The sequence below is a fragment of the Mytilus edulis genome, chromosome 10, assembly GCF_963676685.1.
Source record: "Mytilus edulis chromosome 10, xbMytEdul2.2, whole genome shotgun sequence".
Taxonomy (NCBI): domain Eukaryota; kingdom Metazoa; phylum Mollusca; class Bivalvia; order Mytilida; family Mytilidae; genus Mytilus; species Mytilus edulis.
This window is the reverse complement of record NC_092353.1, coordinates 70,838,803-70,860,451: the sequence shown is the minus strand read 5'-3', so window position 1 is coordinate 70,860,451 and position 21,649 is coordinate 70,838,803. Positions and strand designations below refer to the sequence as shown.

The 21,649-nt window shown below is 34.0% G+C and overlaps 1 protein-coding gene and 1 long non-coding RNA gene across 2 annotated transcripts; one reads left to right on the top strand and one right to left on the bottom strand.

The window, feature by feature from the left end:
* The first annotated feature begins 362 nt into the window (after positions 1–362).
* Positions 363–12,747, top strand: LOC139492539 (uncharacterized). Its single transcript, XM_071280702.1, has 6 exons — positions 363–913; positions 2,560–2,660; positions 7,411–7,537; positions 9,333–9,505; positions 11,689–11,770; positions 12,542–12,747. Exons 1-6 carry the CDS (start codon positions 445–447, stop codon positions 12,559–12,561), a joined length of 972 nt encoding a protein of 323 aa, XP_071136803.1. The 5' UTR covers positions 363–444; the 3' UTR covers positions 12,562–12,747.
* Positions 12,748–14,542: 1,795 nt separating this feature from the next.
* LOC139491792 (uncharacterized) lies at positions 14,543–18,048 on the bottom strand. Its single transcript, XR_011656640.1, has 3 exons — positions 17,977–18,048; positions 15,503–15,605; positions 14,543–14,990 (listed from the first exon to the last, which is right to left on the bottom strand). It is a non-coding gene; the product is annotated as an uncharacterized lncRNA (long non-coding RNA).
* Between the last annotated feature and the right edge of the window lie 3,601 nt (positions 18,049–21,649).

Genomic DNA, 21,649 nt, shown 5'->3' with positions numbered 1-21,649 from the left:
TATTAAGTATTCACTGTAAATATCACTGTATACCAGTTAGAATTCATCAAATCTACAAAATTCAAATTGCAGCATTTAACCAATGTTTGCTTTCAAATAGGAAGTTTAAATATATATCATTAAAATACTTTGTATTTTTAGTGTTGTAGGTCAAAGTGATTAAAAGACACACGTCTCCTGAGGAGATGTCATTTAATAATTGTAATGTAATTTAAGATTTAGTAAGAGTTTATCATAAGAGCAGAATGAAGTTTCATCCAATGACATTATCTTCCTGTAAGATTAGATCAGGAACTTTTTATTCAACGTATTTTGTGCATTATTTTTATTTTGCATTTTTAACTTCTTAACATCATCTATCGTTCACCAGACACATTAAGATTTTTTTATTTTCTAGGTGTATGTAAATTTTAAAATACTAATTTGCATTTGGACGTTTATGAAATGAAAATGAGGATAGTAATGATATTTTCTTTATTAATGTACTTTGTCAACGTTAATGTGTTTGGTACCAATGCACAAAATTCGTTGAATAAGGATATGAAGGAAACGGAAATCGCAGATATACGACTGGACGTTAACGTTATGAAAGAAAACTATCATGACCTACTGAAAAGAGTAATAGATAACGAAAATACAATTGAATTATTAGAAAACGATAAGCAGTATCTCACGCATGAAGTAGAAAACTTAAAAAGACAATTATCATGCGAAACAGAAGTGTTGCATGATATTACTGGAGAGCATCAAAAGGAGCTGAATGAAACAAATTTTGAGTTAAACCACACTTGGTATTCATTCAACAAGATGGTTCATGAACTGAGCTGTAATGTTGATGTGATTGACAATAAGTTCTTGTGTTTGGTAGGGTCCACTTCTCCGCAATCATTTCTGAAATGCATAACAAAAACAGGTAGGTACTTCAGATGTAGTGTCTGAATATCTAAAATATGTGTTACTATAATTCTATGGAAAGTCACATACGGAATAGCTAAATCTAAGGAAACATGTATGTAAATTGACAATCTCACAAATTTATGACAATTTTGCACAGTATCTTTTTTAAAGTTTTTTCTTAGAACACGATATAACTGAAATAATAAAAACAAGACCCTGAAAGAAGGAAACAAAATGTATGGAGTAGACGTAAAAATTGCACACAAAGTTCAGAACGTAATACTTATAGATTATCGAGGGTTATTCGGATGGAATTGCTTTTCTGGGATAAAATCTCATCGTTGTAAAAGCCCTGAGATTATATGTTCTCGAAAAACATCCTCGATCTTTAAGAAGGGTAAATAAAGGCAACAGTAGTATACGGCTAGTTGAAATTTATAAATCGATAGAAAAAAATCCGGGTTACAGACTCAAAATGAGGGAAACGCATCAAATATAAGAGAACTACGACACAACAGAAACACAACATTGAAATGTAACACAAACAAAAACGAACTATAATATAACAATGGCCATTTTTCTGACCTGGTACAGGACATTTTAAGAAAACAAAATGGTGGGTTGAACCTTGTATTGTGGCTAGCCAAACCTCCCACTTTAATGTAGACCAGCTTCAATGTCTGAACATACACATAATGAAATATAAAAATCGATATTTGGGAAGAGATTCCTTAGGTTATGGCATAATAATAATAGAAACTAAATATTGAAATAAAGTTTGTAAAAGAATTTTACTGAAAACATATAGTTTATCTCTACAATCAACAATACAAGAAAATACGTCTTTTGAGAGAGAAAACAATGACTCATTGGATATTATGTTTAGAATACTAACAAATTACATTCGTCTTTCTTACTTTTAAAATTAAATTTATCAAATTTTAAACCTGGTACCTCTTGTTCGTTATTATTCGTATGTATCTCTGTCCTATATTTTCTCCCATTTATTTTTATTGTATTCCTGTCATGTAATGTTGTCATTTTAATGTTATATTTAACATTGCCACTAAAGCGGGAGACTTGGCATGCCACAATACAAGGTTCAACCCACCATTTGTTTTCTTAAAATGTCCTGTACCTAGTCAGAAAATCGCCATTTGTATATTATAGTTCGTTTCTGTGTGTGTTACAATTTAATGTTGTGTTGCTGTTGTGTAGTAGTTCTCTTTTATTTGATGCGTTTCCCTCAGTTTTTAGGTTGTAACACGGATTTGTTTATTTAATTAATCGATTTATGAAATTCTGACAGCTGTACACTACTGTTACTTCTTATATAAAATCTCACCAATCAAGACATCTTTTTTATCTCATGAATAGATTATCTTACCCGTATTTGGCATGACTTTCAACTTTGTTCTTGTTTGGATTTATAACTATTTTGATCTGGGCGTCACTGTTGAGTCTTATGTAGACGAAACGATAAGATAATCTCACCAATCAAAAAATTAATGGCTCGCAGCGTTGTAAGGTTTGTGGAAGAGAATGTCATAAAAACCCGTGTTTGATCAAGAAAATATTTTTTTGGTGAAATACTCCAACTTTATCATTTTATACTGGAATGAACATTTCACACATGCAAAAGTTAAGTTTTGTGTGTTACAGGAGTGGTCAGTGTTTGTACATTTGAAACTAAAGTGGAAGAAAACTGTTTATTCTATAATGATGAAACTGGACTGGACAAAAAGAACTGGAGACGACATTCGGTAAGTTCTGAATAAATCATATGGAAACATTTTAATTGTGTTGTGATGTACGCTATCCAAATAAGATAGCTTTACTCTGTTCAAACATACGAGTAATAAGAAAAACAATTATCTATTAATGACGAGTTCTATTTTTTGGGGGTTTGTTTTCTTTTTTCTATTTTGTAAATGTAAGAAGTTAAGCTAGATAGCTACCAACCCACCATTTTGTACAAAAAATGTCTGTATCAAGTCATGAATATAACATGTTTGTTTAACTCGATTTACGTGTTTGAGCTTTTGATTTTGCCATTTGGTAAAGGACATTCCGATTTAATTCTCCCTTGAGTTTGGAGTTCTTTGCTTATTAAAGCATCTTCCGGCTTATTCAATGTTTGATTTACAGATATATATGAAAAATTGATATTAAATGATCTGGTTGCAGATTTGTCTTATACACTTAGAATAGCTGGAATTCACGTGCTTTTTCGTTCAAACCAGCAACCCTCATCTTGCAACTCTTCACCTTAGACAAAAAGAGGACTACTGGATTCGGCAATTGGGAACTGAGACACCATATGGTTGCAATGACAAAGTTGATGGTATAGGTATCTATCTAGTCCTTCCTGTAACTCCATGAATGTGATGAACATTTTCAACTCTTCTACTCGAAGTATACGCATTCATAGCCGTAGTCATTATATATCACAAACTATCAATGATATCTCTATTAATGACTTGCTGTCATTTATACATTAGCCGTTAGGCATTCATATCACATTCCAACGAAGCTTTAATTCATTCTTTTCTCCTTTCAAAACTTCATTCTCTATTCAATGTATGTTTGGAATTAACTGATCATAGATACCAGGATTAAATTTTGTATTTACGCCAGACGCACGTTTTTTTCTTCAAAAGACCACTGTTAAAAATCCTTATTCAAACCAATACAAACTTACAGATATCATTTCGGACATTGCAAGTCACAGACTTTTCAAACTAGTTCGCATTTGAAAAGATGAAAGATCCTTTCCTAAACTTTCGTCGATTCTGTCAACTTAGGCAATATCCTTCATTATAAGTTAGTTCAGTCGAAAATACATCCCTATTCTAAAGATCAGTCTGTAGCACTCATTTCTTAAACATATACAAAAAATATATTTTCAATTGCAAACACGTTTTGCAGGATCTCAATAAACTTATTGTTTCTGTGTTAGTTCCTCATTCATTTACTATCCAAATGGCCACGTTATAACCGGTGATTTCAACATTGTCTATTTGCTGCGAAATGTGTTAAACAAATGTCTGAAATATTGTGAGCCTAAATCTATCAATTGAAAACACAACTAAAAAATAACTGATGGATTCATTCAATTATCCCAGGCAATGGTTTAACCTAGAAAAAGAAGAGGTAGATACTCTTTCCGAATGGATTAAGGCTGTGAGCTCGTTGATACCAATGAGAATTCAGAAACTGAATGGGTCTATCAATACACATGCTACGTCAATCTTCAAAGACCCAAATGTTACAAAACACTTGTCCTATCTCCATGACAAATATGTTGTTGTCCCCGCCGATAAATCCCCAAACAACATCATTTTTGTGTGTAAATAATTTACATAAACTGCTTGATAAATGAATCTAGTATTAAAATTCACTTGGAAACTCAACATATACTCCACGACACTGACTAAAGAGGATATCCTTGATAAACATAGGTCTGTTCTATGTTCCTTTTGAATTACAACAAAAGATGACGAACTGGATCTTCCATCATTGTATTGGAAACCTAATTTTTTTAGGTGACCTTATAAACAACGGTATATTGCTGAGTCTTCCAAGGGCTCCATGAAACCTCTTTCTAAATTATGAACATCAATTTCACCAGCAATCAAAGCCGGGATTCAAAGTTATTGTAAAACTGCCTATTCTGGAAGTGGCGTAAATCAGATGTGTATTCTTAAAAGTTCAAAAGATCTTTTAGACAACATACAATCTAAGACTCCTGTATTGCAATAGTATTAAAATTTTTACTTTATTACACTTTACAAGCATTCCCTTTTCCAAACTAAAAGACAAATTGAAAGAGTTGGTATTGCTTTGTTTCATAAAATAAAATGGCTAACATAGATACAAGTATCTTGTCGTAGGGAAGGAGAAATCCTACTTTGTAAAAAATCACTCTGATTCAGACTAAAAACATCTCTGAAACTGACATTATCAAGATGATTTCTTGATTGACAACATATTTGTTACGTTTGGAGGATGTGTTTTACCTCAAAATATCGGTATTCCCATTGGGAACAAACTGTGCCCTCCTCTTGCCAACTTCTATTATTATTATGAGGTTGACTTCATACAAGAACTTCTTAGGAAAAAAGAAACGAAGTTAGCAATTGCCTTTAACTTTACTTTTCGTTATATAGATGGTGTTCTCACACCTAATTATTTCAATTTTGCTGACTATGTTGAACGCGTCTATTTCATTGAACTAGAGATAAAGGATTCAACTTATCAGGGATTTCTATACTAATAGTATATAAAGTCCCTGAACAGATACAGATAATTCTACCTCATATCAACATTCCAAAAGCACCTACACACATAGTATATATATATATATATATATATATATATATATATATATATATATATATATATATATATATATATATAAATATCCCAATGGAAACGATATTCCCGGGCTTGTATGTTCTATCATGATTTCATTGATAAAGAGTTGCTGCTTACAAGGAAGCTATGAAACCAAGAGTTCCAAATGGTGAAGCAGATAACCTCTTCATAAATTTTACGGACGCAATCACGAGTTGGTTGAGCGTTACGGAATAGCCGTTTCACAAATGATATCGGATATGTTCCTTATGTCGTAACAACAATCCTGTTCCCTGTCCATGAATGTAACCTACCGAATCAGACTATTTGCCTGGTTTACAATAACATGAGCAACACGACGGAGGTCACATATGGAGCAGGATCTGCTTACCCTTTTGGAGCACATGAGATCACCCCCTGTTTTTCTATAGGGATCGTGTTGCTTAGGCTTTAGTTTTCTATGCTGTGTCGTGTGTTCTATTGTTTGTCTGTTTCTTTTTAGCCATGCGTTGTCAGTTATTCTCGATCTATGAGTTTGAATGTCCTTCTAGTATCTTTCACCCCCCTTCTTTGGACAAATGTTTTCATTAATTTTTCAACTAAGACTTCGATAGTCATCTTCTTATTTTAATTTATTATGAACCGCCTATAGCAGTTAAGGGGCATTCTGTTTTCTATTATATACGCGGCTGCTGCTGTGTCCGATCATCCGTTCGTCCCTTCGTACGTAGTTAAAGTTGTCGTTACAATATATACCAAGTTCATACACAAGTTCATTGTGATGTTACACTTAAAGATTAAATGCCAAACAACGTTTTCGATCCTTATTACACGGGGGGCGTTACATGAAATGGGAAAGCATATTGTCTCTTTGAAATATTTCCCATTTCTTTTCTCAATCTTTTATCAAGTACATTCTTGGGGCTAAGGTTTTTGATAAAGGTAGTTTTACTATGAAGTTGTGGTCTCATTAATTTAACAAGTAAAATTGAGAATGGAAATGGAAATGTGTCAAAGAGACAACAACCCGACCATAGAGCAGACAACCGCCGAAGGCCACCAAAGGGTCTTCAATGCATCGAGAAACTCCTACACCCTGGGGAGTCCTTCCACTGATCCCTAAACAAATATGTATACTAGTTCAGTGATAATGGATGTCGTACTAAACTCCGAATTATACACAAAAAACTAAAATCAAAAAGCATGCAAGACTAATAAAGGCCAGATGCACCTAACTTTGGACAGGCGCAAAATTGCAGAGGGGTTAAACATGTTGTTTTTTTTATATCTCAACACTCCCCCTTTACCTCTAGACAATGTAGAAAAAAACACAACAATACGCACAGTAAAATTCAATTTAAGAGAAGTCCGATGTCATAATATGTAACAAAAGTATCACTCTTATTCATTGGTGTGACAACTGTATGCCAAATTGCGGTTTTAAACTTGATTTTACAGTTCACTTTTTCAGGAAAATTATAGTTTAAAACGGGCATAATATCCTATGCAGGCTTTTATTATGCCATAAGAATTGTTTTATTTCAAATTGATCTTATATTTTTTTTCGCTTGACTATTTGAAAAACGATATTAGATCTAATTGTTTAGAAGGAGGTTTTTACTTTATTATAAAAGAATTATAAGATATATAATGATACAGGTTTAATGTTTCGGTTCATTAAGATGAAAACGATTCTGTAGTCTGAGATTATAACTATCATGAACACCGCCATTATAATTCATTTTGATTGTTGAACATTTCACAATTGTAATTTCAAATTTTCCTGCCGCTAAAAGTAGCACTGTAATTTGGAGCATATTTGCTGATCCTTCCGGAGCATCTGAAATCACCCCCGGTATTAGTGGGGTTCGTGTTGCTCAATTTTATGCTTTCTATGTTACCACGAGGCAAAAAAAAAACGACATGGTAAAAAAGAGAAAGACCAGTTACAAACAGCAGTATACAAAACACAACATACATAACTAAAGACTGAGCAACACGAACCCAATAAAAAAAACGGTGCTCTTGGAGGATGAGTAGATCCGGTTACCCATGTGTCATCCGTACTATTTACAAGGTGATTCCTCAAATTTTCTAATCAAACTTGATTGGGTATGTTTATTATTCTATTTATATCAGGTTGTGTTTGTTTTATAGGGCAGAACATCTTCACGTAATACAGGTCCAAGCAGAGCAAAGGCTGGGAATGACTACATGTATATTGAATCTGGAAGTATGGATTACTTAGAAAATGCTCTTCTTGTCTCAAACATTCTCAAACAAGGTGAGTTGAGTAAAAAAATAGTTAAATAAATAAAGTTCATACAATGCTCAGATCCTCGGTGTTTAATATTTGGGAACTAGAATTAGTTATGTAAACTGTTTGAATGATACTTAAGATTTTACTTAAATTGAGAACTATAGGTTAAAGCAATATCTCATGGTACCAACAATAGGAAAAAAACAATATTTTTTGGTGAATTTGCCTATCGAAATAATAAGTAACGCTTAGACATTTCAAGCAAAGATAGGGATAAAGGAATGTTGCAATCAGAGCTTCACATACAGATATTGCTCCAAGGTGTAGAGTTGCTAGGAAACCCATTTGAATCTATTCACACTACAAATTTGACTCAATGTCGTGGAGGACAAAAGCTTCAACTACAAGGGAGATTTTTGGATAAGGTCACCTTAGAAACAGCAGTGAAAACCCTATAAACGCTGCCTTTAGCATTCCTGAATAACGCGGCGCCATCTTAGTCGTAGGATTAGTAAATGACGTTTAGCTTTACTGGAATTTGTGCACAGAGGCTGAATCGGAGACCCATATGGACTTTGTCAAAAGGCAAGTCGTTATTAAAATGGCAGATTGTTTACGTATATTGTGCACTAATAAATCTTGCTTTTAAAGGAACTGATAGTTAAACATGACTGTTTTGATGACTGATGCATGAAGACTTATATGTGGGACTAAATCATGTCTAACCTACGGACAAATATATGGCTTTTGACGGAAATTTGAATTCTAGTGGTGCATGTGATGGTATGTTTCACTTACATACTGCACCGGCAAATAAGGACGTTCTATGCGCCTTCATTATATTTATTAGCGAAAAATCAATTTGGGATTGGTTAAACAGACAAGAGAGCCGAGCTGTAGTGGTTCATGCATCGGACTACTAACACAAAGGTTCCTGATTCGATCCCCGCTCCGGGAAGAAAATTTCCGGGACTGATTTTTCGGCTCTCCCTTGACACCATTTGCGAGTAGTCATCTCTCTTGCACGTAAAAGACACCTTTGTAGATTTCGAAAAAAAAACAGGCTAATGCTGCAACAAGGCACCACTCGCACCCGTAAAGTGGAAAGGGATTAAAAGACGACCTCATTAAACTGAAAAACTTCATCAGCTTTGTGCTTCATTTGAGGAGAGTAGCAAACAAGTACCACATAACAGAGGTGTATTCGTCCGATTTTGAGTTTTTGAACATTCGTTTTTGTGTGGGTTCTTTGACACTATATATTGCCTATCTAGCATGAAGACCTATATGAGAAATTTGAGTGACATGTTTCTTAGCCATGAGCATAACAAAGTGGGGCGAAAGATACTAGAGGGACATACAAACGCATAGATCGAAAATAAACTGATGACGCCATGGCTGAAAAAGACAGACACAACTTAGAAACTAGACTGAAAAACACGAACCCCATACAAAACTGGGGTGATCTCAGGTGCTCCGAAAGGGTGCTCCTCATGTGGCACTCGTCGTGTAGTACAAACCCGGTAAGAAGTTTAATTCTATAGGTCAAATTCGTGGCAAAGGGACGGGATTGTAGTTAAGACATGAGAATCATAACCGCTGTCATCTGTGAAACGGATATTCGCTAACAGTCAACCAAATCGTGATAGAGTACGTCTGTAGGACTTACTTCACAATAAACACTAGCTGTATCTTTGGTGAGTTTGATATGTATTAGCTTTATATTTCGTATATACAATATCAAAGTTTATTTAGTTTTAGAAAGGCACGAAAGAGGTTATGCCTAAATAAAATGAACTGTATATTTGTTTTGTTACAGATGTCAAGTTGTCTTTGTCTTTTTATTACCACATGTATGGGAGCAGCACAGGGACATTGGAGGTGATAGTTTCTTCTTCGGGAACTAATCAGACCATCTTCACAAGGTCAGGTGATCAAGGCAACCAATGGTATTATAAGAAGCTGTACATTCAGTCTGCAAGTAATTTACAGGTGGGTTGATTTACAAACTTTGATTGTTAATTGGATCGTATATATGTAGGATATCTGAAGAAAATATTGAACTTCTTGTCGGTATATATCATATTTACTTACAGTAAAACATGTGTCTGATCATGGTCATATCGTCTATTCAATTTCTGAAGCACAATGTATTTAAGCTGGTCCTAAAATTTGAGCATACGCTGTTGGTTTTGTTTTAGGAATGTTTGAATGTGAATAAATCACAAAACATAGCTGAATAAGATAACTAAAAATTGCATACTCTTTTAGTGCGATGTTGGTTTAACAGCTTATAAAACTATTCTATAGACTATGAAGAGAAAATTATATGATAAAGAAACAGGATGAGTTTCAATGTGTTAACATGATTTGAACAATTACAAAAAAAAAATAGGTTTTCTTATATGTTCTTATTTAATTGTTTTGATACCAGTTTTCTTCGATACCAATTTGTTTTGAATTTAGATAAAATGTCTATTCTTGGATACCTCATGTCAGTGTATTAACATATTCTGCATACAACATTTTAACATAGAATACTATCCACAAAAGTTCAAATAAAGGGGATGCTAAAATTATAGGTAATTATAGGCAACTGTTCGGTCTTCAACGATAAACACCCATACAGTATAGTCGTTATAAAAGGCCTGACATGAAAAATAAGAAACAATTCAATTTAGAAAACTTAAGACAAAGTCTATAGTTTTACACTTGTTGTTGACCTCTACCCACGAAATTCACGAAATCATTTTCCAAAGAAATAATCCACGGCATTCTAAAAAGTGAACGGAAATGAAGGGTATGAAGATAACAAAGACTGAAGACTCTATTTTATGTAGATAATCGGTTTGTCGTTGGATATATTACAGTTCAGTCAGGAGTCTACTTCGTCAAAATTATCTCCCCATTACGCCAGTTCATTTTCACAATTGTAGAAATGGAAGCCATTGTAGGGATGACGCGCTACCAATATTGCTCTTGGAAACCGATAAATTTATCCACATTGCACCATTACGATCCTTATATGTCAGTTGTATTTTAAAAGACAAATGTATCAACTAGCTAATGAACATCAGTTAATAATCTTGTCTGCATTTATTCAACTTAAAACTATTGTCTAATCGGTTGTCAGGTGGAATTTTCGAAAATTCATAAACATTTAAAAAAATTCTAATTAAATATTTCGTGGAAGGGCAGACTAGATTTTTTTAGTGTATGAAGACTATAAACCCTAGTAATCACACACAAAAAATTTGAATTTTTCGAAGATATGCATTTTCATCATCCAACTTGAAAGACTGTCGTCAAGTACTTTCAGTAAAAAAATAGCTATTCGAACACACCTTCTCTGTTTTTGTGACTCATTAGATAGGTATTTCACTTGACCCATATATTTCATCTTTTAGTACTGTGATTTTTTTGTGTTATAAAGTCAACCTGTAGCTTTAATATATAAAAATGATAGAATCTGAAGCGAGACGATGTATGAAATATGCTTATTTTGTACGATATCAAGACAAAATACTCAACTCAAACACGCCCTATCATAAAAAGGTGCACTCGATTTTCTCTTTTCGATACAATTTACCCATTTTTTTGGAATTTTTTCTTCAGTCACATAATGGAAGGGCAGACACGAAAATTACTGAACTAATAGATTGATATGTTTTCCGTCCGTGGTAATTTTTTCATAAAAATCGGAGGTTATGCATTTTCTTCATCCAACTTGAAAGATACCCATGTCGTCGACTTGATATCTAATTGTTCTGCTTAACTATGTACTAGATAAATTGAAAACTTATGCAAATGGTGTTTTTAAAATAAAACACCTCGTAATTGAGAAGAAAATTGCAATTTTGTTTGTTTCTATTAACTTTTTAAAGTTTTGTCACTATAGTAAACAATACAGTAAACATTTATCGCCTTCTCTAACAAAGAGCTTCGATTCTTTTGTTCTATTTCAACCTGGTTTCCGACTGAGTTGTTTTCCATCGATTGATCATTTATGAAATTTAGATTTTGCCATTTGACAAAGGAACTTCCGTTTGAATTTTCCTTAGAGTTTTGATTTTTTATTACTTTACTTTTTATGTACCATGTAAATATTTAGAATTAACTTTTACTTTGCAATGTTTTTTTAGAAAAAAACATAACCCACATTAGTTTTATTTCAGATTATGTTTAATGCTATTGATGGAAACAGTTCTTATGGAGACATTGCATTGGACAACATTATGTTGTTTGCAGATGAATGTGGTAAGTCAATGGTTGAAGGAATGGCAGGTCCAAACACATGACCTTGTTGATTTTTCTGGTGAAATATGACTAAGACTTCTTTTGAAATAAGTTAGGTATTTTAATCAAAATCATTGATGAGCTGAAATAGCTTTTATATTAAATTCAATGGCAAAGTCAAGTCAACCCATTTATTTACAGACTTTCGTTAGCCAATGAAGCTAATTGTCGACCCAAAATCGTACTATTCGTGTAATATTAGTAACACAGTGTACGTAATACGAGATATATATTGGGTCGGATTATTCCATGTGGTGTTGGAGCGAACCCATTCGGAATTTACTGACACTATATATATATTGTATTATATCACTAGCACACTGTGCAAAGAATTTATCTTACCGACTATCTTAACATGTGGCAATTAGGTTAGTGTCCTATCAAAGTTTTCAAGTCTTAACCATAAAGAACCTACTTCCATTGGCCTATACAAAAACTATTTTAATGTGTTTTCTGAATTTACTTATATCGTTCATCATCAATATCTTCGAACATTACTTTAGGTGTAGTTAATCATATCAAATGTCCAAGGTGAACACGTCAAATTCATGTTCCCGTTTGCATACGTTATCAATAAAAAAACGAAAATGGAAAATGTTGCTTTGTTGCATTTGTATTCATTCCCTTTTTATTGTTTTAGCAAACTGGCAATCCCGGTATAGCCGTGTTTAGTTGACTGCAAGCGACATGCCTTTATACTAATGCATTAATACAATTGATTTGTTTTTTTAGGACCACAAATAATCCCTTAACACTGATGGTGACAGTATTGGTGGAAATCAGAAAGATCTTACTTTATGCAGAAAATGAACAATTGTCTTGGAAACAATAACTTTAATTTTCCTATTGTTTTGAAACAAAATATGTGTTATCTTTAAAATATACTTATCATATTTATCATACTATTTTTTAAATAAATCATTCCCATGTTTACTGAAGCGACAGTTTTCAAAATTGATTATAGTGTCGGTTGTATGTCGCACTTTATATCCGATTCTCTTCCAAAACAAGAGACTTCATAATTCGCCTGTCTTTGAAATGGTTTCAGCATTCCTGATGAAAGTACATCCATAACAGTGCTTCGGATGTATGAATTTATATGCAGCGTTATTTTTGTTTACTATAGCACTGGGTCAATATTGCTGCTATTATCGGACAATATCACACCAGCAGCAATATTGACCCAGAGCTGATCAGTAGTCAGTACTTTCATTCGCAAGTTTTGGTTCTGTGTGATAGATAAGTAAGACATAGCCTCTGGCCTTTGTTAGTCTTGTATTATTTTAATTTTAGTTTCTTGTGTACAATTTGGAAATTAGTATGGCGTTCATTATCACTGGACTAGTATATATTTGTTCAGGGGCCAGCTGAAGGACGCCTCCGGGTGCGGGAATTTCTCGCTACATTGAAGACCTGTTGGTGACCCTCTGCTGTTGTTTTTTATTTGGTCGGGTTGTTGTCTCTTTGACACATTCCCCATTTCCATTCTCAATTTTATCATTTTTGTAAATCTGTGCTCACAAGATCACCTAATTCTTAAATTATTACAAAAAGAGTAGACATTGTGCATCTTTCGTATTTTGGTAGAGAATCGAGTTCTTTTAAACTAGTTGTTTATAAGAATGAAATGTCCTTGGAATTTTCGATTTTTATATACTACTTCAATCCCTTTTCGAATGTTTAGTTTATATGAAAGCGCAAAGTTCCTGTTGAACCTTTTTATTTCGTACCAACGCGAGACTTTTGTAAGTTAGAATAATTAGTTGTTAACATCTTTTTCCCCTCACAAGTATGCAAATCTAACTGACAATCATAAACAAAACTAGAAAAATATATCACTACCATTCAGGCCTAAATGTTATTGAATCTTGTCGTTCGTGGTATTAATACATCAGATATGCAGCGATTACTAGTAGTTGCATGAAGATTCCCACTGATTGTTGAATTATGATTTACGTACTCTCGTTTATAGTGTATGCATATATAAAAGGACGTGGCTACGTGTCTATACATCCAAGTGTTGTTTTCTTTCATAAATATTCAGTAGCATTCAGAATAAACAAATCAGTCGCACACACGACGGAGACAAGACAAAAACAGGAATTTAGAAATTCGGTAATATCCCCAAATTTGCAATGCGTGATCTGCTGAGAAATACTCAAGAGTAGGAGTTCAAATCATCCAAAAAAGTAATAAATCAAAAGGGAGCTGTCTTTCATCAGTTATAGCCGACAATAATGTAAAGTTAGGATGAAATCAATTCAGGAATACTGGAGTAAGTGCACGATTTGAGAAAAGTTGTCCCACGGTAACTCTGGAACGACAAACATGAAAATAAAGACAATAACAAGGAAGTATCCTATATACGTCAGTATGTAAAGTTTAGGGAGAAACCGTATCAGGAATACTTGAGCTAGTTCGCAAATAATCTCTATTCTTTAATTATTGTTTTTTTTCCCCAAATCTGCTCTACTCTATTTTTGGGTTATTTTTTTCGGTAGATTTGGCCCACTATTCTCTCTTCTGTTTAAAAACTCTACCACTGTGACCTATGCATGTTAAATGTCTCGTTCTTCAGATTTTGTTATCAGTTTTGTAATTTGTAATAACGTGTGTGTTGCTTTCTATTGTGTACATGAGACAGTATGTGTCAGTACTAGTGACATACCAGTTAATCACTTTTATCTAATGGCACCCCATCCCACCCCCTTTTTCTATGAAAAACAAAACTAGTTATATCATGAAATTTCGTTTAATAGTTTACTGTACAATATTCATGATCACATATCGGGATCTAAATTTTCATTCCAAGAACTGTTTTTATCTTTTTTATTTCTTGTCAAAATTTGACAAATATCCGCAAACTTGTGATAAAATTCTAAGTCACAGTCCTTAAACCAAAATGAATATAATGCTGAAATCAGTAACACTAATCTGAGGCATAAAGTATTAGTAGATAATAGAGTATTAGCTATCACGTTGCAATCCTATGTTGTCATTTTCCCCGAGTTTGCTATCTATCAAAATTTCGTTACTGTTTATGCCTTTATACTCCGATAATAGACAAAAGTCATCAGCAGAATAACCAAGAACACAGCAGAGAAACTAACACCAACAACAATACCCATCGCCATATCATAAAGTCTCTCTGCCTTTATATCAGGATGACCATAGTAATTCACTGAAATACAAATACATGGTTTATTAATTGATTTTTTTACAACAGGCGCGGATCCAGAGGGGGGGTTCCGGGGGTTGGAACCCCCCCTTTTTTTTGGACGATAAATGCATTTGAATGGGGATATGTAATTGGACCCCCCCCCCCTTTTTGTCCTGGGTTAGGAACCCCCCCCCCCCTTTTTTTAAATTGCTGGATCCGCCCCTGTACAAGGTCTTATATATGCCAGCAATTGATCAAAGATGTATTCTAAAATTAATATGGGAAACACTTGTATGATTACGAATAAGAACAATTCTTACTTTTATTTTGAAAAAGTTTCTTAAATCAATAGTATTGCAACAACGAACTGTTACCGGTCTAACTAACGGACTCGAAAAAACATTTCTCTGTGTATAAAATGGAAAAGAGCGTTTGCATAAATTTCGATGTTTCCTTTTAACTTTGAAACAAGTACATGTATATAGATGATAAGTATTAACACCTGATGATATGAAGAAAGAAAAAGCAATTACCTAATGTATCGTTTGCACATGCTATGTATTCTATCAATACAGAAAACACCAATACAATATATCTTAGCTGCGTGGAAAACTCCATGTTTGCTTCTTCGTCTGCCTGAAATATCGAATTCAAACATGTTATGTTCATTTAAATATAAAGTTGGTGACATTTAAAAAAATACATTGCATTTATGATTCATTATGATCCTTTATTTTGATTGGCTCACAGTAATCTCGCGTCCTTCTGAAATTAACATTCATTACACAATGAAATGTAACATTCATGATGACACGATGTTTCACAATAAAGTGCACGGTAAACTAACGAAAAACTGGAAGCATTCAAATTTTAAATAAAATAGCAACAGATCTAGACTGTAGATCTATAATCATAATGATGCAAGCATGTGTTATGTATATATGTTCCAGACCATATGAGTATTTGGACCGTACGCGTACGGACCGAACCGTATACGTATATTCGTACGGTCCGACCATACGCGTACGGTCCAGCTTAACATCCATGTTTATTAATTAGGGATCATATGGGTTAAATTTAAACAAACATTTATCACAATCTTTAGTTTTAGTTATACAAATTTGTATTATTACAATTAGATGTGTAAAGTGAATAAGCGAGCAAATGAAATTTAACATTTATTCAAGCCTAGTTAATATCACATTTCATATTAGTCTAGTCTTATCTACATGTATTTCATATCCTATTTATTTATTTTTTTTGCTTTTTCGGTGGTAGGTGTTAGTTTTTTTGTTAACCATGCACTATTATGTTTTCGTCATTATCGAATTATGTAAATTGATATTTTTGTAAGGACAGGAGGGGACGATACAAATTATGTCAATAGTTACTTCTGCACAAAGAAATATGTACTAAATAAATAATCTTTATTGCAAAATTACACGCATAAAGGTCAAGCAATACAAACAAACAACTATAGTACACATTTTAAATACAATGCAACACAATGTATTATTGTATGAGTCTTGTATAGCAATATAATATTTCCCACAGAAAGTAACCAAAAGTGAGCTTGCAATGAATTCGACAAAATTTTAGTTTAAACCAATTTTAACATTCAAACACTGTTTAGAGTATATGGTAGGTACTAGAAGGTGACCGTGTATTACTATATTAAACTGTTTCGGTGGTTCGTGATTGTAAATAGTACTAAGCAAGTGTGCACATGCTGAAATATCTCGCCTTCTTTACTAATCATTGATATTGTGTTGATAGTTCTTAATAAAAAGCTATATTACAACTGTTACATAAACTTAACATTAACCAAGAAAACTAAACATTGACCAATGAACCATGAAATTGAGGTCAAGGTCAGATGAACCATGCCTGGCAGGCATGTACTGCTAACAATTTTTCCATTTTCCACAAAGTATGAAGCATCCAGGTCTTCCATCTTCTAAAATATAAAGCTTTTAAGAAGTTAGCTAACGCCGCCGCCGCCGCCGAATCACTATCCATATGTCGAGCTTTCTGCGACAAAAGTCGCAGGCTCGACACGAACATGTTCGCTTATAAGAGTGTGGGGAGCCTCAGTTTAACAAAAACTTGAAAATTGGCATTTGCTGCTTCTTCGTTAAGCACACAGCTTTCCCGATTAGGAGCCGACTCATTCGGCAATCCTCGGTAGAATCCGCTAGATGAGGATACGGAATCGGCCGAGTTGAGACGAATGGGAGCCGACTGGCCAGTTCGGAGTCAGGACGTTTTCTTCCTATGTTTATGCAAATGGATCAGAAATGTTATTTTTTTATGTTTTGATTCAGATGTGAGGACATGTGACGTGTGCAGTAATTGTATAAATAAGAATATGTCAATACACAGGCACAGACGCATAAGACGTTCTGTTAATAGTAATATTTATATATTATATGGAAACTATTCTTCCCATTGCCAATGTTTTACTATTGACAGAAAGTTTAGTGCCTGTGGTCCAAAGTAAACGGATGCCCCACACGCACTATTCATTGTATATGTTTAGTTGACTGTGAAATTGTGTTCAAATCTCTAATTTGGCAATAAAATTAGAAGGATGATATCATAAGGAACATCATGTGTATCGTCTAAGTTGTTTGACTGCAACTAAATCTACCTTGATCAAAATGACAAAAACTTTAGCGGACAGACGGATATACGTACAAACGAACGAACGCACAGTTTCCCAGACCTAAAAACAAAATTTTCCTATGTGGGGCATAAAAATCTGAATAATCAATCCATATGATATGATGAACTTTATCGAAACTCTATTTGAAGAATCTTGTATGTGTATTTCATTTTGCAAATGGCGTGAATGACGGGATTGGAAAAATTAATGAATGGAGGCGAAAAAGAAGATAACGTTTGGTGCAGTCGTCAGGACGTTGAGACCGTATGTTTGGTGTGCCCCAGACTATACATAAATACAATCAGTATGCAGTTGTTGATGAACAGTTCTAATCGTACATACACTATCCTGATTTATCTGATAAAAGTTTTAACCTGGGTTGGAGCTCGTCTGTTTACGTTAATATGACGTCACAGTAAAGTTATTTAAGGTTTGTGTTGATTGTTCACCACTGAAACCAAAGAAAATTTAACCAATACCCAAAGTCAATTCAAGTACGCACTTTATTTTGAAACAGATGTATATTTTGAGTTACACAAAATATACACCACACTAAAAAAAAGCATTCTCTGGATCTTCAATTGAAAAAAAAATATCAGCTAATTTAAGAAATAATTCATGGAAGCTTAAACTCAATAATGAGCCAGTACTTGTGCGTTACGTAGGTGCTGGTAATGTCTATTTACAATAAAAGATAAAAGATGAAAAATAAAAAAAATCGGTGCATGCTGTACAATTGATGCAGGATAAAAACAAGATGTGTTAAAGTGACACGAATGGCCCCGTCTCAAAGTGTTGAAAAATGTGCAATTTCAATAACACATGTGGACCGCACAAACATAATGGTAATTTTACATATAAAAAATCAGCTCAAAATCTGGAGGCGTATAGAAAAAAGTCTTTATAACTGACTTTCAACAATTTTCAAAATTATAAACCCTTCATTTTAGAAAAAAATAAGTGGAGCAGAATGAAAATTAAACTTGATCTGTAACTCATCATGGTTAGCTCACATACCAAAAATCAGCCCAATATCTGAAGGCGTTTAGAAAAAAAGTCCGTATTTAACTGTGATTTTCAAAAAATTATCAAAGTCAAAAGCCCTAAATTACAGCAAAAATTATCGGAGCGAAACGAAACTTAACTTGATCTGTAACTCATCATGAGTAACTCACATATAAAAATTCAGCCCAATATCTGAAAGCGTTTAGAAAAAAAGTCCTTAAAACAGTGATTTTCAACAATTTGTCAAAGTCCATAGCCCGTAATTTTCGGCAAAAATTAGCGGAGCGGAACAAAACTTAAACTTGATCTGTAACTCGTCATGGTTAGCACACATACCAAAAATCAGCCCAATATCTGAAGGGGTTTAGAAACTGAAAACTCCGTATAATGGTATGTTGCGGAATGACGGAATGACGGAATTTCGGAATGACGGACAAGGGTAAACTATATGGCACCGACAACATCGTCAACAAGTATATGCATGACTTTTTTTTACATGTACATCTCTATTGTGCCTGTTATTCTCTATTAGTTATATTTAAGCAATACTTTAGTCTTATTCTCTATTCTTTATTTGTTTGGCTTATATTTTTTTCTACTTTTTTTAGCCCTTTAGTCTGCATGCCGCTCATTTTGCCCATTATTGTCAGTCTATTCCGTAATATATCATACATTTATTAATCTGAATCTGACAATACCAAGATGCTTGTTTTCTTGATTGACAACATATGTGTTACGTTCGGAGGACGTGTTTTTCAACAGACTGTCGGCATTCCAATGGGAACCAATTATATGTCCCTCTTCTTGCCGACTTGTTTATTTTTATTATTATGAGGCTGACTTCATACAGGAACTTCTTAGGACGAAAGATAAGAAGTTAGCATTATCCTTTAACTTTAATTTCCGCTATATAGATGATGTTCTCTCACTAAATAATTCAAAATTTGGTGACTATGTTGAACGCATCTATCCAATCGAACTAGAGATAAAGGATACAACAGATACAGTTCAGTCTGCCTCATATATTGACTTACATCTAGAAATTGACAATGAGGGTCGGTTGAAAACAAAACTTAACGACAAAAGAGATGATTTCAGCTTTCCAATTGTGAACTTTCCATTTCTATGTTACAACATCCCAGCAGCACCTGCATACGGGGTATATATATCTTCCAATTGATACATTATTCCCGTGCTTGTATTTCCTATCATGATTTTCTTGATAGAGAGTTGCTGCTCACAGAAGCTATTAAACCAAGAGTCAAAATGGTGAAGTTGAAATCATCCCTTCGTTAATTTTACGGACGCCATCACGAGTTGGTTGACATTTATGGAATAACCGTTTCACAGATGATATCGGATATGTTTCTGCACGTCCCCTTCCCTTTCATGAATGTGACCTACCGAGTTAGAGTATTTACCGGATTTGTTATAACATGAGCAACACGGCGAGTGCCACATGTGGAGCAAATTCTGCTTACCCTTTCGAAGCACCTGAGATCACCCCAAGTTTTTGGTGGGGGTTCGTGTTGCTTATTCTTTAGTTTTATATGTTTTTTCATGTGTACTATTGTTTGTATGTTTGACTTTTTCATTTTTAGCCATGGCGTTGTCAGTTTATTTTCGATTTATGAGTTTAACTGTCCCTCTGGTATCTTTCGTCCCTCTTTTATTAACAATTGCTAAAAGTAATTAGCCATCAAAGTGATTATTAAGTAATTGAAAATGAATAAGTACAAGCATAAAATCTTGGTATATCAACCAGTGGATAAAAAGGGATCGTAGGGTTTTCTAGACCCCTCCCCTTTTGCGGAAAATTTCGGTGATAATTTAGGGAGTCAATGAAGCATGACTGGAGCTGGCCCCTGCTTATGGAGTCAGTGGCCCCCCTCGTGAAAATTTCAGAATCCGCCACTGTGTTTTGATGCAGATACTATTTATTGATATCAGTGTGTTAATTTTCATTTTAATGTTTCTACTACCCTTTTATAGCTGACTGTGCGGTATGGGCTTTGCTCATTGTTAAAGGCCGTACGGTGACCTATAGTTGTTCATTTTCTTTCAGTAATTTTTGAAAGGTAGCTCAGTGAAAGTGTTTATGAGTGATTGTCTGAAAACTGGAAAGTCCCACCTTTTTAAGCATAAAAATCATAACACGGAAACATTAAATCTGAAATTTATAAAAATTGAAAGGGAGCATACGTCAATAGATATAAACAATTCAACAAAATCTCATTCAAGTTGATGGAAGCATTTTAGAGTTATTGTCCAAAAACGGGAAAATCCCCCCTTTTTAAGGATAAAGCTTCATAACATGGAAACGGGAACTTACGTCAATAGAAGGGAAATCAGCAACCTCAAACTGATTTCTTGTATCAAAGATCCGAGCAGGACTCCATGCTATATATAGCAAGGCGGTATCCTTCTTCATTCTTTTCGTGAATATTGACCATTAGTTTTTTGGGATCTCCGTTTCCAGGAACCAAGGATTTGTATAGTAAGATTATACAAATCCTTGCTGGAACCACTAGTGTTATTGGTTTGAGATATCATCTTTGAAGCTTTTAATTATTGATAATCTCTGAAATCATATTAGGGAATTTGTAGAATAATAATTAAAACAAGAAGTAATTGTAACAGGATGCTGTTACGAAGTCTCCCAAACAAAGCTCCGATAACTCCCCATTCATATGGTCCCATGTTCATTTGATTTGATTTTTTGTCCCATACAAGAATATATATGGCTTACGAGTAGGGATCTCCACCATTTACAAGTTTTCAAACAGGAGGGGGTGGTGGTGACCCCCAGGGACTTTACCTACATTTCATTTGATTTGTTTTATTGTCCCCTACAAGAAAATATATGGTTTAGGGGTGGGGATCTGGACGGTTTACAAGATAATAGTACATTCTCAAATTGAACGGGGTGGGGGTAACCCCCAGGAACTTCCATCTAATTTCATGTGATTCGTTTTATTGTCCCATACAAGAATATATATGGTTTAGGGGT

What these genes read in the sequence shown, in the direction of transcription:
- LOC139492539 (XM_071280702.1), top strand. Translation starts at nt 445, where the DNA reads ATGAAAATGAGGATAGTAATGATATTTTCTTTATTAATGTACTTTGTC. An exon ending in AGAACTGGAGACGACATTCG is followed by an intron (nt 2,661 to 7,410) that starts GTAAGTTCTGAA and finishes TTTGTTTTATAG; the next exon opens with GGCAGAACATCTTCACGTAA. An exon ending in AGTCTGCAAGTAATTTACAG is followed by an intron (nt 9,506 to 11,688) that starts GTGGGTTGATTT and finishes GTTTTATTTCAG; the next exon opens with ATTATGTTTAATGCTATTGA.